The sequence below is a fragment of the Tupaia chinensis genome, unplaced genomic scaffold, assembly GCF_000334495.1.
Source record: "Tupaia chinensis unplaced genomic scaffold, TupChi_1.0 Scaffold000201_2, whole genome shotgun sequence".
Classification (NCBI taxonomy): Eukaryota; Metazoa; Chordata; class Mammalia; order Scandentia; family Tupaiidae; genus Tupaia; species Tupaia belangeri.
In genome coordinates, this window is record NW_006159677.1 from 164,817 (window position 1) to 181,607 (window position 16,791).

Below are 16,791 nucleotides of genomic sequence, written 5' to 3' on the forward strand. Positions count from 1 at the left end.
ATACCCATATGTGTGCAGTCTCTCCTCTGTGCACCCGCTCACCTCGGCAGTGGGTGTCCCCACACGTTCCTGCATGTATGCAGTTACACATGCACCTACATACCCATATCTGTGCAGTCTCTCCTCTGTGCACCCTCTTACCTCGGCAGTGGGTGTCCCCACACATTTGCACATGCATGCAGTTACACATGCACCTACATACCCATATCTGTGCAGTCTCTCCTCTGTGCACCCTCTCACCTCAGCAGCGGGTGTCCCCACACGTTCCTGCATGTATGCAGTTACACATGCACCTACATACCCATATCTGTGCAGTCTCTCCTCTGTGCACCCGCACACCTCGGCAGCGGGTGTCCCCACACGTTCCTGCATGCATGCAGTTACACATGCACCTACGTACCCATATGTGTGCAGTCTCTCCTCTGTGCACCCGCACACCTCGGCAGCGGGTGTCCCCACACGTTCCTACATGCATGCAGTTACACATGCACCCGTTTACCCACATACCCAGGCATCCATATCTGTGCATGCACCTGTACACCCATGGCCCTGTGCGGTGTATTTCCCCAGGCATCAATGCATGTGTGCAGCCGCCTGTCCACGCACCCATATCTAGACAGTCATCTCGTGTGCATCCATGCATCCATCTGTTGTGCACGCATGGACCCATGCAGCGTATGCATCTGTGCAGCCGTGCACCTGTGCATTTGTATCTCTGCGCGTGCACCTCTGGGCACCCAGGCGTGCACACAGCACGCGTCTTCTGCCCATCACGCAGTAGGGATTTGTCAGAGCCTATGCTGGGCCGGGCCCTCGTGCCCTGGGAGGAAGGGGATGGGATTGGCCAGAGTCCCAGCAGTCAGACAGGTAAGCGGTGGCCCAGGTGTGAATGTTAGCACTCCGCCCTGATGAGCTCATCAGCCCCGGTTATGGATGGTGTCACCCCATTTTTCAGGTTGGGAAAGAGGGGCCTTCAGGGAAGTCCACATGTTGGTGCGGGTCACAGGCCAGCAAAGGGTAGAGAAGGGATGGCGTCCTACGTTGCCCCCCAGGCCTGCGGTCCTCTCTGCCCCTCCTCTCCCAGCCCACCTCCCTGATCATCCCTGCACTGTCCTGTGAGGGCAGTGGTAGAGGGGAAGATTCCCGACCCACAGCAGGGGGCGCAGGCAGACAGGAGGGCCTCCTGGAAGAGGTGCCCCAGGCTACAGCCTCCAGGGTGAGGGGATCAGATCGAGACAGATGGTGGGGTGAGGTCTGGTGCTTGACAGCTGGAGTGCAGGCTCAGAGGTGGGGGGCAGCCTGGCCTGGGTTAGAGCCCGGGTTCTCACTGACAACTGGGGCCCCAGGAACCTCGAGTAGGGTCTGGAGACGTTTTGGTGTCACACCTGGGTGGGATTTTGCTGGCTTCTGGTGGGCAGAGGCTAGGGAGGCTGCCTCATTGCCAGAGGATGTCTGTGCTCACCAGAGAGAGACACGACATGCAGAGAGGGAGAACGCACCCTAGTGGGGCATGGCCACGCTGCGACCCCTCCTCCTCCATCTGTCCACCTCACCATCCCGTCGGGATTGGGGGACACTCGCACAAGCCTGGCCTGCTCGAATGTGCTTCAGTGACCCCATCCTGACCACGCAGTGGGCTCAGACTCTGTTCTGGTGGGTGGGCCTTGCTCTCACCCGGGTCCTGCCCCTCAGTAGCCCTTACCTGTCTGTCCCTTGCAGGTCTGGGACCTCAGCGACATCGACAAGGACGGGCACCTGGACCGAGATGAGTTTGCTGTGGTAGGCGCCCCCGCTGCCCCGCTGTGTCTCCCCCACCTGAGGGGGAGCATGTACAGTCCACGTGGGGGTTCCTGGATTTGTCTCCTCGGTTTTTTTTTTTTTTTTTTAAGGATTATCTACTTTTAAGTTTATTTATTATCATTATTCTTCAATTTTGACCAGAGAGAGACAGAAAAGAGAGGGAGAGTGAGAAAGCAAGCTGCCAGGTCCGGGACTTGAACCGTAGTCAGTCACGTGGGATTCCAGTGTTTCAATCATACCACATACTGGCCCTTTCTTCGCTAATCTATCTATCTTTCTTTCTTTTTATCTCTTTCTTAAGAGAGATTTTTGCTATAGCGCATGTGTACTTGTCTGAGAGACAGAGATAGAGAGACAGAAAGTGAGAAATCACCCCTTAGGGGGATGGCCAGGCCACAGTCCCTTCCCTTCCAGTCTCCACTCGGAGTTTTGGGCATGCACGCACACGTGCCCAGTGTGAGTTTTAAGCCACTGGGTCTGGGACTCGAACCCTAGCCGACTAGGTGGGAGTCCAGTGATGTGACGTAACCGTGACGCCATCTGTTGGTCCCTCTCTAATATTTTGAGAGTTCACTCTGACAGAATTCTGAATATATAGAAATGTTAGTAATAGAATGTTTGTGAGTTTGTGAATACCCTCCTCCCACACTCCCTGGCATTTCTGTTTCAGTACATTTCTATTTTTTTTTTTTTTTTTAAAGAATTATCTGTTGGGGCCGGCAGGGGGCATGATGGGTAATGATGGTTAATGACGCTGGACTTCCAGATGACCAACCGATGTTTGAGTCCCAGACCTGGCAGCTCGCTTTCTCACTTTCCATCTCTCTCTTTCTCTCTCACTCTGTCCCTCTCTGGTCGAATCAAAATAAATAAATACATAAACAAACAAATAAATAAATAAAGTTCAATAAAATAATTATCTGTAAAGAAGAATTATTTAATTCTATGTATTATTTATTTATTTAATTTTTTTTGAAGGGGAGAGGTTTTTGCTATAGGGCATGTGTGCTCGCCAGAAAGATAGAGAGAAACAGACAGAAAGCAAGAAATCACCCCCCAGGGGGGATGGCCACGCCGCAATCCCTTCTCCTCCATTCTCCTCTCAGGATCTTGGGCACGCACGCACACGCGCCAGGCGTGAGTTTAAGCCACCGGGTCCGGGACTTGAACCACAGTCGACTACATGATCCACCCCTGGCCTTATCCAGCTTGACTCACAGCATACACATGCATTCCCAGCATGCACGGGGAGACCTTGGACACAAGCCCAGGACCTTTGCATGTGGGTCCGGCCACCGTATCGCTGTCAGTCCTGGATTCAATTCTTTCTGTGCTCACTTCAATCTCATGTAATGAATATTCTGGAAAGTTACACACTGAAGGATAACGCATCAGAAAATATTTTTTTACTCTGGTTTCCTGGGAAACATCCTTACAAAAAGTCTTCATTTTATTCCCAAGGCCCGCCCTCCCCTTCCCCCCACCCCCCCCCCCCCGAGAATTATTTATTTATTTAATTTTAATTTATTATTATGTTTTAAATTTAACCAGACAGAGAAAAAGAGAGGGAAAGTGAGAAAGCAAGCTGCCAGGTCTGGGACTTGAACCGCGGTCGGCCATGTGGGAGCCTTAACCACCACGCCACACACCGCCTGCCTTCTGATAGCTCTCACAGCCCCCGCCCTGCCCGGCCACGTCAGCGCCGTCTCGCTTGTCCTCACAGGCCATGCACTTGGTGTACCGAGCCCTCGAGAAGGAGCCCGTGCCCTCCGTCCTGCCCCCGTCCCTCATCCCACCCTCCAAGAGAAAGAAGACTGTGTTCCCCGGCGCCGTGCCTGTCCTGCCCGCCAGCCCTCCGCCCAAAGACAGCCTCCGCTCCACACCGTCCCACGGCAGCGTCAGCAGCCTCAACAGCACGGGGAGCCTGTCCCCTAAGCACAGCATCAAACAAACACAGGTACCGGGCCCTGGGCATCCAGGCCTCATCCTGCTGCCCCGTCACCTCTAAGTACAGCCGAGCGGGTGAGCGTGGGGCAGGGCAGGGGCTGGATCCAGCCAGCATCTGTCTCTGCCTCAGTTTCCCTACTCACAGGACAGCGATCCTGTCTGCCTTCTCTGCTCACGCAGTCATGGGGACAGTTGGATCCCGGGTGTGTTTGAAAACACTTTCATCAGGACCAGCAGTTGGCATAATAGCTATGTCGCTGGACTCCCATGTAGTCGACTGCAGTTCGAGTCCCAGACCCAGTGGCTTAAACTCACTCCGGGCGTGTGTGCATGCATGCATGCCCAAGATCCCGAGAGGAGAATGGAGGAGAAGGGATTGCGGTGTGACCATCCTCCCTGGGGGGTGATTTCTCGCTTTCTGTCTCTCTGTCTGTCTCTGTCTTTCTGGAGAGCGCACACGCCCTATAGCAAAGACCTCACCAAAAAAAAAAAAGAAAAAGAAAAAGAAAACACTTCCATCATCCCACCGTCAGTCATAGAAAGCTTCCAGAGTAATCTTACTTTTTTTTTTAGGTTTCTATTCATTTGTTTTATTTATAGATTTTTGCTACAAAGCGCATGCACTCGCCACAGAGAAACGGGGGTGGAACGGGGAGTGAGAAATCACCACCCCCACCCCAGGTGGATGGACACACCACAGTCCCTTCTCCTCCAGTCTTCTCTTGGGCACACGGGCACATGCACATGCAGGATTTTTAAGCCTCTAGGTCCAGAACTTGAACTGCAGAGTCAGTTATATGGGCTCTAGCTACCTTAACCTCTCTGCCATTTGCTGCCCCCGAGGTTAACCTTTTTTCAAAACAGTGCTCTATTTATGGGAACCAGCAGTTAGCGTAATGGCTATGTCGCTGGACTCCCACGTAGTCGACCGTGGTTCATGTCCCGGACCCAGTGGCTTAAAACTCACGCCAGGCACGTGTGCGTGCGAGCCCAAGATCCCGAGAGGAGAATGGAGGAGAAGGGATTGCGGCGTGACCATCCCCTCTGGGGGGTGATTTCTTGCTTTCTGTCTCTCCGTCTCTCTCTGTCTGTCTGGTGAGCGCACGTGCCCTATAGCGAAAATCTCTCAAAAAAAAAAAAAAAACAAAAATCAAAACAGTGCTCTATTTATTTATTTTTCCCCTTTAATTTTTAAAAAAATTTTTTGCCATAGGGTGCGTGCACTCAACAGAGAGAGAGAGAGAAAGTGAGAAGTCACCCCCCAGGGGAATGGCCACGCCACAATCCCTTCTCCACTTTCCTCCTGTGATTTTGGGCACAACACATCCGGAGTGATTTTCAAGCCACCAGGTCCAGGACTCAAACTATGGTGTTGGCTACATGAGATCTAGCCACCTTAACCTCGATGCCGTCTGCGGGCCCCTAGGCTAACCATTGTTACAAAACCGTCTCAGCCAACAGTGAACTGGGTGGTGCCGGTGGCGGACAAGATGCGGTTTGACGAGATCTTCCTGAAGACTGACCTGGACCTGGACGGCTACGTGAGCGGCCAGGAGGTGAAGGAGATCTTCATGCACTCGGGCCTCACCCAGAACCTTCTAGCGCACATATGGTAAGGACGGCTGGACGGGAGCGATGCCTGTGGGTGGCTCACAGCGGCCCGCTCATGCAGGCAGGAGGCCAGTGGTCGGGGACCCTTCCCCAGCTGTTGGAGCCAAGGGAGGCGCAAGTGCGAAGGCTCGAACCCTGCCTTCTGTGCCAGTCGTTTTACTGTCGTCTGGCGGGGGACCCCTCTTTGGCCCCTCTAGAGAGCCCTGTGGCCATCTGCTTGACCAGGGGACTCAGTTCTCGCTGGTGGTTATGCTGATTCAGCTAGGAGGCCTGGCCTCTGCTGCTGCCAGCTGCAGGCCAGATGTTCGGCCCTGCTGCCTCTGTGTGGCGCACGCAGTGGGGCCTTGGCTCTAGAAGAGCCACCATGGCCGTCGGGATCCCTGCTCGGCGAGGCCTGGGCCTTGACTCCTGGTACATCCCGCTTTCCTCCAGGGCTGCTCAGAGCAGACGTCACAGGGTCAGCACCCTTCCTGTCATGACTTGCCAGCGGCGAAGTCTCCTTCCAGGTGGTTCCTCGGAGCCCTGGGCCGTGGAGGGTGCTTTCTTCCTTGGGAGAGATAAGGAAGGAATTTGCGTATCACTCTTGCGCGTGTATCCCTCCAAGCCCCGTATGAACCTAGCGCACCTCAGAGGTCTGGGGAGATAACCATCCTCAGCAGTAACAGACGTCCAAGCCGCAAGGCCAGGGCCGGGCCGCGAGGTCAGCCGGCCGTCCCCTTATCACCTGGATGGTGCTCACCTCGCCTGCCTCTGGCCAGCCGGGGACAGTGGTTCTTAGCACCTTTGCCTCCAGTGTCCCCTTTGGATCTGCAGTTACTTTATTATTTATGTTATCTGCCAGAGGATGCATACTCTCCATAGACATACATACACACACATGGAAATATATGTACATGTATGTATATACATGTGTGTGTGTGTTAGGTTATTTTGCATAGGGAAATAGGTCACGATGTTCCTGATGACCTAATACAGATGTATGAATATGTGTGTATACATAAATATATGCACACACAGATAAAAATCGCACGCACACACATGTATGAGAGGGAGGCCACACCACAACCCCTTCTCCATTTCTCCAACCTGTCACAGTCTGGGTCAAGCACACACGCACACCCCCCTGTGATTTTCAGGCCACCGGGTTCACGACTCGAACCTTGGCTGGCCATGTGGGAGTCCAGCAGTGTAACTGTGATGCCATCCGCTGGCTCCCCCAGTGTGTTTTGAAAGCAGCCGGGGCCAGGATTTGAACCACAGCTGGCCAAGTGGGAGCTGGCTTTCTGTACGCAGTGCTTCGCCACTGTGCTACGTGTCCGCCCTCCTCCTCCTCTTAGTCCCCACGTAGGGTTTACAAAATTTCATCTGCCAGAGGGCAGGTGTACTTCCCAGAGAGAGACAGAAAAAGAGAGGGAATTTCAGAAAACATCTCCCAGGGAGCACGAGTATGCTACAGTCTGTCCTCCATTCTCCTCTTGGGATTTTGGGCATGAGTGCACACACACTTTTTTTTTTTTCAAACCACCAAGTCCATAGTTGACCATATGAAATACAGCTACCTTAACCACCATGCCACCCTCTGGCCCTACACATGATTTCTTTTATATGTATATATATATATATTTTTTATATATATATATTTTTTGCTATAGGGCATGTGTGCTTACTAGAGACACAGAAAGTGAGAAATTACTCCCCCCCCCCAGTGAATCATCCACCCCCATCCAGGAGGATGGCCACACCACAATCCCTTCTCCATTCTCCTCTCGGGATTTTGGTTACTTAACACACGTGCACCCACTGTGAGTTTTAAGCCGCCGAGTCCAGGACTTGAACCAGAGTCAACTAAGTGAGAGTCTAGTGACATAACTGTTATGTGATCTGCTGGTCCCTCAACATTTTTAAGAATTTTATTTATTTTATTATTTTTTCAATTTGACCAGAGAGAGAGAGCGTGAGAGGGAAAGTGAGAAAGCAAGCCACCAGGTCCGAGACTCGAACTGCAGCTGGCCGTGTGGGAGTCCAGCACCTCGGCCAACGTGATACCTGCTGGCCTTGCACATGTACATTTTAAAAACAGCCTTTATCAGCAACGTCGTGAAGTCTGGCCCTTTCCCGTTGTCCCATTCATTGACAGCCTTTAGGCCTAAATCTGTTAGTATCTCCCCAACTCTCTTCGCTGCACTAGAAAGCCGTGTGTCTTTGCCTCTGCGGTAACTACACGGGAGGTCAGAAACGAGAAGCTAAGAAGCTCTTTGATGTGGGCAGTCTGAGTGAAGCAAGACTTGAGCTGTGCTTTTGGTCATGTGGGACCTCGCTCCCCAGCTACCAGGCCGTGAACTCGCCCTGGGAGGACATTCCTCACAGGTGTCGAGGCCGCACCCTGACTACACAAAGCTTCCCTTCCCTCAGTGGCCAGCTCCTTGATTCCCGTGAGTGTTGTGCAGTGTCCAACCCCAGCCATGTGCTCCCCTCTCTCAGGACATCCGATAGCCACGAGGGCGAGGGTTGCTTTAGCTGCGAGGAACTGTCCCTTGCAGTGTGGCCACTCCCTTGAGGTAGCCTTTTTGGGCACAAGAGGAGGGTCTTGGTCCATTTGAGCTGTTGCAACAAACTACCACAAACAGGATGACTTAAACCAGTTTCTCACGGTTCTGGGGGCTTGGAAGTCCAGTGTTAGGTACAGCTAGACCCAGTGTCCGGTGCAGGCCCACGTTCTGGTTCGCAGACCTTCTGTGTGCTTGCATGGCTTACATGGCAGAAGCAGAGCTCTCTGAGGGTCCCCTCTCCCCCTTTTGTGGTAAGCTTTCTTTCTTTCTTTCTTTTGGAGAGATATTTTTGTTATAGGGCGCGTGTGCTTGCTTGAAAGACAGGAAGCGAGAAATCACCCTCAGGGTGTATGGCCACGCTGCAGTCCCTTCTCCATTCTCCTCTCAGGATCTGGGCACACACGCACACGTGTCCAGCATGCGTTTTAAGTTGCTGGGTCCAGGATTTGAACTGCGATTGACTATGTGGGAGTCCAGCAGTGTAACCATTACACTACCTGCTCGTCCCAAGGCTTATTTGTTTCTAGAGAGAGAAAGAACATACATGTACCCTTGACTGCGTCTCACCATGCCACAATACTGCCCACATGCTCCCAGGATGTTCAGTCAACCCAGGAACCCAACTCGGGCCTTCCGTGTGGCTCCACTATCACAAACAGCATCCCCCTGCCAGTGCCACCACGACTGGGCCCGGGCTCCCTTTCATAAGAACATGAATCCCACTCATGAGGGCTCTACCCTCACGACCGAGTCCCCTCCAGAGGCCCCACCACCAATACCATCCCACGGGGGGCGAGGAGCTCAGGATAGGAACTGGGGTGAGGGGGGGCAGATTTCCAGCCACAGCGAGAGGGGTGGGCTGTTGGTTGTCTCCGACCACAGTGACAATCCAAAGGACTCCTTGGGTCCCCACCAAGAACCAGCGGCCTGGGCCATCAGATGTCCCAGAGCTGCAGGGATGGACTTCAGTGACGGTGCACAGACACCTGCCCCAGCCCCCATCTCTGTGGCCCGGTCCCACGGTGGCGCATAAGGAAAGGAGCCGTGTCACCTCTCACGGTTACTGAGGTCTCCCAGGGACTGGCTTCTGAGCCCTCAGGGAGGGCCCGGCGGTTCTCCAGTCCAGATGAGGACCCCTCCCCGTTCTGCCCCAGCTGCCCCTCCATTATCAACCTTAGGGCAGCCTGCTTGTCTGGGGATGGCGCAGGGCGGGGGCGGTGTCCCAGGACTGCTAGCTGGGAGTGGGGTGTGAAGCTGGGGCTCCCCACGGCACCCTGCAGTTTTTGGTGTCATCTTTTTTTTTTTTTTTTCTCGGAGAGGTTTTTCGTACAGGGCACATATGCTTGCCAGAAAGACAGAGACAGAAAGCAAGAAATCACTCCCCAGGGGGGATGGCCACGCCGCAATCCCTTCTCCTCTCAGGATCTTGGGCACGCACGCACACGCGCCCGGTGTGAGTTTAAGCCACCGGGTCTGGGACTTGAACGTGGGAGTTCAGCGGCATAGCCATTATGCTAACTGCTGGTCCCCGTGTCTTCTCTTTTTTACGTGTTTGCCACAGAGCGTGTGCTTGCTGAAGAGAGAAACAGAGAGAGGGAGAGGGAGAAATCGCCCCTGAAGTTGGCCGTGTCGCAATCCTTCCTCCTCCACTCTCCTCTCAGGATGTTGGGCATGCACCCAGGCCTGACATCTTTCAGGCCACCAGATCTGGGACTTAGACTGCGGTGGCCCACGTGGAAGTCCAGGCCCAAACACCCAGCCAAGCTGCTGGCCGGTGTGGCCGTCTTTTCCAAGTGGGGTTCCGCTGACGTGTGCTCGTGGGGCCGGCGGAATCCCGCAGCGGTGATGAGTAATCCGCCTCCCCACGTTTCTCCCAGGGCCCTGGCCGATACGAGGCAAACGGGGAAGCTAAGCAAAGACCAATTCGCGTTAGCTATGTATTTCATTCAGCAGAAGGTCAGTAAAGGCATCGACCCTCCGCAAGTCCTCTCGCCGGACATGGTCCCGCCCTCAGAGAGAGGCACCCCCATCCCGGTGAGTAGCCGCAGGCCTCCGCCGCACCCCTTCTTGTTCGTGTCCCCCCCCCCCCCCGCCACAAGGTGGCGCTGGTAGATCGCTTGAGCCCTGCAGCCCGCCTGGGCCTCGTGCGGGTCCCTGCCTTTGCTAGGGGCCCCAGAGCTGGAGCAAACTTAGCCACTTGGATATTACGCCCGGCTATTGCCTTTTCCCACCTCACCCTAGAACTAAAGAGAAGGTGCCTTTACTTTGGGCCTAAGACCTGCCGGTTTGCTAGTTACTGACGTTGCCCCTGATTTCCTTCCAGGACAGTGCAAGCTCTCTGGCCTCAGGGGAGTTCACTGGTGTGAAGGAGCTTGACGACATCAGCCAGGAGATCGCCCAGCTGCAAAGGTACGCTGCAAACACTCCTCCCGTCTGGGTCGCCCGCACGAACCTCTTCCCGGGTTGTCTTTGGAGACAGGCGAGAGGTGCACGGAAATTTGACCAGCTCACGTGTATTCACAAGAAAGGAAAAGACACAGATCCTTCCAGGCTCCAAAACTAGCTTAAGGGACTTGAACGAGAGCCCCCCCTCCGCCACAGCGAACCGGAAAGGGGATATGGTTCTCGAAGAAGATCCAGACGGGGAAATACGGGAAGTGCCTGAATTTCCTTACGCTGGACTCCGCCAGTGCAGACGGGCCAGCCCGAGCCCTCAGCAATACATGAGGAAACCGAGGGGTTGGCTGCAGAGGGTGGAGCCAGAGACCTGGACCGGGAGGCTCCTTTCACAGAGTTCACTGCCAGGGCCCAGGCAGGCGACGCAGCATCTGAGACTCGGCCCTTTATCTGTCAGTGACAAGACCTCGTCGGTGGGCCAGCAGATGGTATGATGGATAAGGCGCTGCATTCCCACGTGGCCGACTGCCGTTGAGGTCCCAGACCCGGCCAGGAGCATGCGTGTGCATACCTCAGATCTCAGGAGGAGAATGGAGAAGGGACTGTGGTGTGGCCATGGTGGGGGGATATTTCTGCTTTCCCTCTCACTGTATGTCTGTCTCTCCTGCAAGCTCACCTGCCCTATGGCCAAAAAAATAACCCTTAAAAAACAGTTTTCCATACTGGGAAGGGCTGTGGCTACGTCAGACCACACACGGCTGCTCCAGGTCATGGCTGACCCTGACCCTGACTCAGGTGGAAGACGTCACCCCCGAAGGTGGACCCTCCTCTTTCAGTCCACTGGCTGACATGCCGGTCTTGGCTGGCAAGGTGCCCACCCACCTGGAGGATGGGTCCTTCTCGCTCAGTCTTCTCACAGTGCAAGGACGCACTTAGGGCACGTGTGCTCACCAGACAGACAGACAGAGAGATAGAAAGCGAGAAATCACCCCCCGGGGGGATGGCCACGCCGCAATCCCTTCTCCTCCATTCTCTTCTCAGGATCTTGGGCACGCACACACATGCGCCCGGCATAAGTTTAAGCCACTGGGTCCAGGACTCGAACGCGGTCGACTACATGGGAGTCCAGCGACACAGCCATTACGCCATCTGCTGGTCCCCAAGGGCATTTCTATTGGGAGCAATGCCTCAGAGCATCCCCAGGGGAGGGGAGGATATAGGGTGCATGGTCATGGGGGTCATTCGTGGACTTCTCCCACCACAGAGACAGGTTAATGTGGGCAGGTCTTCGTGGGGATGTGCAGGGTCTTGACAAGTCAGGATGCAGAGTTACGCACTGCTGTGATGGTTGATTGTGTGTGTGTGTGTGTGTGTGTGTGTGTGTGGTTTTTCTTCTTTTTTTTTAGGTTTTTGTCCCTACGGCCCATGCACTCACTGGAGAGAAACAGAGAGAAAGTGAGGAATCACTCCTCTAGGGACGATGGTCACACCGCAGTCCTTTCCCCTCCACTCTCCTCTTGGGACTACGGGCACACATGCACACGCACCTGGCCTGACTTTCAAACCACTGAGCCTGGGACTTGAACCATAGTCAGCCATGTGGAGTCCAGCACCTTAACTGCTACTTTTTTTTTTTTTTAACTTTATTTACTTATTTTAATTTGATGAGAGAGAGAGAGGAAGTGAGAAAGCAAGCTACCAGGTCCAGGAATTGAACCACAGTTGGCCATGTGAGAGTCTAGCACTATAACCACCACGCTACCTGCTGGTCCCTCATGAAATATTTTTTATCCATTCAGGGAGAAATTCTCACTGGAGCAAGACATTAGAGAAAAGGAAGAGGCAATCAGACAGAAAACCAATGAAGTACAGGTAAGGATGGTAACCATCTTGGTTCGATCTGCTTTGTGGTAAATGGGGCTCGGGAAGACTCCCCTCAGTGGTGATGTGGAGTCGAGGGTCAGAATGGAGCTCTTGCGGCTTCCAGTGAATTTTTTAAAAGTCAACTCTAACCAGGACCAGCAGATGGCATAGCGGTTACGTTGATGGACTTCCACATGGCTGACCGTGGTTCGAGTCCCAGACCCAGTAGCTTAAACTCACGCCGGGCACATGTACATGCGTGCCTAAAATCCCAAGGGGAGAATGGAGGAGAAGGGATTGCAGCATGTCCACTCCCCCAGAGGGTGATTTCTCACTTTCTCTCTCACTGTCTCTATCTCTCTCCAGCGAGTGCATGTACCCTAAGGCAAAAACTAAAAAAAAATCAAAATAAAAATTAAAAGTCACCTATAACAATATGCAGAGGCTTCTCTTTTTAAAATTGAGGGTATAAGTCATGTAACGTAACACCCCCACCCTTTTAAAAAAAATATTTTTACCAGCGGGCACATGAACTCAGAGAGAGTTGGAGAGGAGGGTAGAAAGGTTGTGCTTTCATGGGGTGTGGTCACACCACTATCCCTTCTCCTCCATTTTTCCCTCCTTTGGGAATTTTGGGCATGCATACACATATACCTGGTGTATTTCTCTCTTTTTTTTTGGACAGATTTTTTTAATAGGGCACATGAATTCACCAGAGACACAGAGAGAAACAGAGAGGCATAAAGTAAGAAATCACCACCCAGGGGGATGGCCATGCCACAATCCCTTCTCCTCCATTCTCCTCTCGAGATTTTGGGCACGCACACACACACGCCCAGTGTAAATTTAAGCCACCGGGTCTAGGACTTGAACCATGGTCAGCTATGTGGGGGGTCCAGTGACATAACCACTACTCCAACTGCTGGCCCCTTTGGTATATTTCTTAAGCTGTCATGTCTGGGGCTTGAGCTATGCTGGCGACCATGGGGGATCCAGCCGCCTTCACCACCACGCCATGGGGTGGCCCAATAGTCACTGTTTTTTAGGTTTTTGCCATAGGGCTTGTATACTCGCCAGAGAGAGATAGACACAGAGAGAGAGAGAGAGAGAGCTCACCGCCCAGGGGGATGACCACCCCACAGTCCCTTCTCGTTCTCCTCTTGGCATTTCGGGTACACATGCACAAGCATCCAGTGTGATTTCCAAGTTGCTGCTTCTAGAGTCGAACCACAGAGTTGGCCACGTGCGAGTCCAGTACCTTAACCACCGTGCCACCTGCTGGCCCCAATGAGTAACTATGTGAAAGCATACAATTTAGCGGATTTTTTTTTTTTTTTGGAGAGGTTTTTGCTATAGGACGCGTGTGCTCACCAGACACAGATAGACAGAGAGATAGAAAGCGAGAAATCACCCCCCAGGGGGGATGGCCATGCCGCAATCCCTTCTCCTCCATTCTACTCACGGGATCTTGGGCACATATGCACACGCGCCTGGCGTGAGTTTAAGCCACCGGGTCCGGGACGCGAACTGCGGTCGACTATGTGAGAGTCCAGCGACATAGCCATTACGCTAACTGCTGGTCCCCAATTTAGCGGGTTTTAGCATATTCGCTGTATTGCTTAGCCATCGTGTATATCTAGCTCCGTAACATTTGTATTTACCCACAAAGAATCCCCGCGATCCGTAGTACTCATTCCACTCATCCCCATTCCTGCCTCCCTCCTCCCCCAGCCACGGGCTTTCTCCACCACCTTTTCTGTTCTAGACATTCCATGTCAATGGGTCCTACACCCTGTGGCCTTTGGTGTCCAGCTTCTCTCACTCAGCATCGCGTGTTTGAGGCTCACCCATGCTGTAACCCGGGTCAGAGCTTCGTTCCTTCCTACGACTGAGTCATACCCCATTGTGTGGATGGCCCACATTTTATTCATCCTTTTTTATCAATTGATGGATTTTTTTTTTTTTTTCACTGTTAAGACAGTTGACTACTGCTGCTGGGCATGGGTGTGTACAAGTTCTTGTTTAAACATATGTTTTCATTTCCCGCCACTGAATACTTGAGAATAAAATTGCCGGGCCTTCTGGTGACTCTGTGAAGGGACTTCAGAAGTTTACAGCGAAACAAACCTAGGGACCAGCAGCTTAAAACTCACTCAGGGCATGTGTGCATACGTGTCCAAAATCCCAAGAGAACAGAGAAGGGATTGCAGTGTTGCCCTCCCCCCCGGGGGGATGATTTCTTGCTTTCTGTCTCTCTGTCTTTCTGGCGAGTGCACACACCCTATAGCAACAATCTCTCTCTCAAAAAAAAAAAAAAAGAAAAAAAAAGAAAAAAACAAAACAAAACAAAAAACTAACCCTAAAGTATGAGTGTTATGATGCAAGAATATTTTGCAATCTGTGCATGGTTTTTTCATTATACACATTTTCCAGGAACCTGTTTGAAGACCCCTCATTTGTTTAACCTGTTTAGGAAGCACCTGTTTTGCACAGTGGCTGTAGCATCTCACCTTCCCTAAGCAGAGTATGAGGGCTCAGTGTCCTCATAGCCTTGCAAGCTCTCGTTGCCTCCCATGTTTTGTTCTAGCTGTTCTAGTGGGTGTGGCAGCACCGCAGTGTGGTTTTGCTTTGCATTTCCCTAATTGTCTTCTCTGTGACACCAAGCATCTTTTCTTGGGCTTTCCCCTGTTTGTATATCTTCTTTGGGGACAAGTCAATTCGTATGCCTTGTGTGTTTTTAAGTTCAGTCATTTGTATTTTTGTAACTGACTTTTTAAAGACTTCTTATCCGGTACATGACTTTCAAATATTTTTCTTCATTGTGTGGATTGTCTTTTCATTGTCTCAATGGTGTCCTCCAAAGCAAAAAGCTTTTAAGTTTGGTGAAATCAGTTTATCTATGTTTTGTCGTTGCTGTTGTTGCTCTTGCTTTTGGTGCCATATCTCAGAACCCATTGCTGAATCCAAAGTCTATAAGATTTACCCTGTGTTTTTGTTGTTGTTGTTGCTATAGGGTGTGTGTGTTCACTGGAGAGATAGAGAGACAGAGAGCTAGAAAGCAAGAAATCATCCCCCAAAGGAGGATGGCCACATCACAATCCCTTCTCCATCATTCTCCTCTTGGAATTTTGGGCACCTACACATATACACCTGGTGTGAGTTTGAAGCCACCGGGTGTGAGACTCGAACCATGGTCGACTACATGGGAGTCCAGCAACATAACCATTGCGCCATCTGCTTGCTGGTTCCTGTCCCTGTGTTTTCTTTTAACAGTTTTATAGTTTTAGCTCTTATATATAGATCTTTGATTCCTTTTTATTTAATTTTGTATATGGTGTGAGGTAGGGATTTAACTGCATTCTTTTAAAGTTTTTTCGTTATGTTTCTCATTGAGTGGAGAAACGGAGACACAGAGGAGAACAGAGAAGGGATTGCAGTGTGGCCATCCCCCAGGTACCCCCAACAGGGTCCTTGTATCACAATCTAGCCCCAGCCTTGGTGCCCTGGATCACAAGCATGCATGCATTTGGCATGTTCACAGGTCTCTGGGCACGAATCCTGAATGCTTCCACTTGGGTCAGCCTCACAGAGCAGCGAATACACTCAACCTATAACCAAACTCTCTCTTAAAAAGAAAAAAAAAAAAAAAAAAACAGAGACTTTATTTGGCTTACAGTTCTGGTGACCAGAAAGTCCAAAGTGGGGTGGGGGGCTACTATCAGGTCAGCCTCTGGTGCTGCATCTCAACGTGGCCTGCAGAAGCAGAGGGTGGTGAGCACGTGCAGAGAAAGACCCGAGGACAAGCTGTCTTCCTCTTATAACAACCCGCTCTCACGGGAGCTAACCACTTCCCAGGAGAGCCAGAACTCACATCATCTCACGAGACATCCTTAATCCATTTGCGAGGGTGTTACCCCCATGACCCAAACACCACCCCCTAGGCAATAACCTCTTATAAGTTCTCACCACCTTCTAACGCTGTTGCACAGGGCACCAAATTCCCGCACGTGAACCTCTGGGAACAGTCTTCTAAGCCATGGAAATGTCTAACATCATGGAGCCAGCAGGTGGCCTGGTGGGTAAGGCGCTGGACTGCCACATGACTAACCACGGTTCGAGTCCCAGACCTAGCAGTTTGAAAATCACGCTGGGCGCATGTGTGTCCACGTCCAAAATCCTGAGAGGACAATGGAGGAAAAATGATGGCTATGTGGCCATCCCCCTGAGGGGTGATTTCTCTCTTTCTTCCCCTCTTTTTGGGAACCGCATGCACCCAGAAAACTAAAAATAAAGTAATAAATAAAAATGAAATAAAGTCCAGGCACCAACAGGCTTGGGGTCTAGTGAAGACTCACTCTGGTTCATAGATGGCGTCTTCTCTCCACGTCCTGACCTGGTGGAAGGGACAAGGCTGCCCTCAAGGCCATGTGAGACCCAGCTGCCTTAACCTGCTTCCCTCTGCTAGCCCCAGCCTCGTTTCGTTTCGTTTCTTTTCTTTTCTTTTCTTTTCTTTTCTTTTCTTTTCTTTTCTTTTCTTTTCTTTTCTTTTCTTTTCTTTTCTTTTCTTTTCTTTTCTTTTCTTTTCTTTTCTTTTCTTTTCTTTTCTTTTCTTTTCTTTTCTTTT

The 16,791-nt window shown here is 51.8% G+C and overlaps 1 protein-coding gene across 8 annotated transcripts in view; it reads left to right on the plus strand.

The window, feature by feature from the left end:
• Positions 1–16,791, plus strand: part of EPS15L1 (epidermal growth factor receptor pathway substrate 15 like 1) — a gene marked incomplete at its 5' end in the record, with an annotated part of 101,740 nt that overhangs the window by 19,557 nt on the left and 65,392 nt on the right. For all 8 annotated transcript variants that reach the window (XM_027771316.1, XM_014587336.2, XM_027771315.1 and 5 more), the window contains 6 exon segments: positions 1,720–1,779; positions 3,524–3,757; positions 5,202–5,359; positions 9,785–9,941; positions 10,231–10,316; positions 12,104–12,176. In XM_027771316.1, the coding sequence (XP_027627117.1) occupies positions 1,720–1,779; positions 3,524–3,757; positions 5,202–5,359; positions 9,785–9,941; positions 10,231–10,316; positions 12,104–12,176 (768 nt within the window).